Raw genomic sequence first — 1,600 nt, 5'->3', positions numbered from 1 at the left:
ACCTTGAACTGTTCAAGAATCTGGACTGCATTTGTAAGCATGCTCTCTGCTTTGAAGAGATCAGTGTTGTTAAGATAATCCACAGGAAGGATTCCCTGCAAATAAGAAACATTGTATCTTAGCATTTACAAAGCTCACGCTTTTCATAGAAAAGACAGACTCAAACAGGAAGGATTAAAGATGAGAATTATGGAAGAATAAATTAGTAGAATGATTACAGGAAAATCTTTTTGAAAACTATAACTGAAAAAATTTCTATTACTTTTATTACAAACTAGATATGGTGCAGTATTTACTGTATTATATTTATTTAAAGGAAAAAATATGAGTTCAATAAAAATTAACATTTATTGCACATGTTGCCTCATTTATTCCTCACAACCTCATGATATATTATTCTTCTCATTTAAAATGACAAAACTGAAACACAAAGCATTAACTTCCAGAGGCCAAGGTGTAGTAAATGGTGGAGCTGGGATATGAACAGGCATTCTGAGTCTAGAACACAAAGTCTTGATCTCTGCGTCATTTTTTTTAAAATCTCTTTATTGTCTAACACTTTTAGTAACACTGAAAGGAAAATTAACAACACTCCTTCTCAAACTCTTCCAAAAAAACTAAAAAGGAGAGAACACTTCCAAATTCATTCCATGAAGCCAGCATTACCCTAATATCAAAGCCAGACAAAGACATCACAAGAAAACTACAGACTAATAACCCACCAGCTACTCCTCGGAAGGAAGGTTGGGCAATCTACTTCCACTGCCTCAGAAACCCAAGGACGGGTCGCTGTGAGTGGATCAACTTGAATGCAGTGAGTTTAATATCCGTTATGAATGCTGTTCCTGTGAATATAGATGCATAAATTCTCAACAAAATAGTAGCAAACCCCATTCCACAGCAAATTAAAAGGACTGTATACCACAATCAAGTGGGATTTATCCCAAAAACCCGACATAAAAAAGTCAATGTACTACAGCACGTTAATAGAATGAAGAGAACAGGCTAACAGACTGGCAAGTAATGAGATAAGTAACAGAAAGGAGAAATCTACAAGTGATGTGGCAAGTCATTTGTCCAAGAAAAAGAGGATAATCATAGTCAAGAAAAATGGAGCTAATACAATATTCTAAAAGCCAAAGTTATGGTCATCACTCTCAGAGTCATCATAGAATCACCAGTGAGACCAAGGCAGCAGTGTATCAGTGGATGGTGAAATCACTGAGGCGTGTTACCACAGTGTACTCAAATGAAATAAAGAAAGAACAGATGGAATGTGGAAGTGTACTACACATAGTAAGAGTAAAGACTGTCTTAGGAAAATTTTGCTTCAGTTTTATAGAAACACAATTATATCAGCTCATATATACTTCAACCCACTGTCACTGAGTCGATTCTGACTCACAGACACCCAACACGACAGAGTAGAACTGCCCCGTAGGGTTTCCAAGGCTGTAAAGCTTTACAGAAGCAGAACAGCACATCTTTCTCCCACGGGGCAGCTGGTGTTTGAGTTGCCGACCTTTTGGCTAGCAGCCGAATGTTGTTGTTGTTAAGTGCTGTCCAGTTGGCCCCGCCTCATAGCAACCCCTCCTTGGGT

At 37.8% G+C, this 1,600-nt stretch overlaps 1 protein-coding gene across 1 annotated transcript in view; it reads right to left on the bottom strand.

The window, feature by feature from the left end:
• LOC103192547 (GPI ethanolamine phosphate transferase 1) overlaps nt 1-1,600 on the bottom strand; it is a 110,689-nt gene that overhangs the window by 46,919 nt on the left and 62,170 nt on the right. Inside the window, exon 10 of the mRNA XM_007935542.2 lies at nt 3-95. Coding sequence (XP_007933733.2) covers nt 3-95 — 93 coding nt within the window. The remainder of the gene's footprint in view (nt 1-2; nt 96-1,600) is intronic.

The sequence above is a fragment of the Orycteropus afer genome, unplaced genomic scaffold (assembly GCF_000298275.1).
Source record: "Orycteropus afer afer isolate SDZICR_OR568_19922 unplaced genomic scaffold, OryAfe1.0 scaffold00029, whole genome shotgun sequence".
NCBI classification, from domain to species: Eukaryota; Metazoa; Chordata; class Mammalia; order Tubulidentata; family Orycteropodidae; genus Orycteropus; species Orycteropus afer.
Note: the sequence above shows the minus strand (reverse complement) of the source record. Positions and strands in the feature narration are given on the sequence as shown.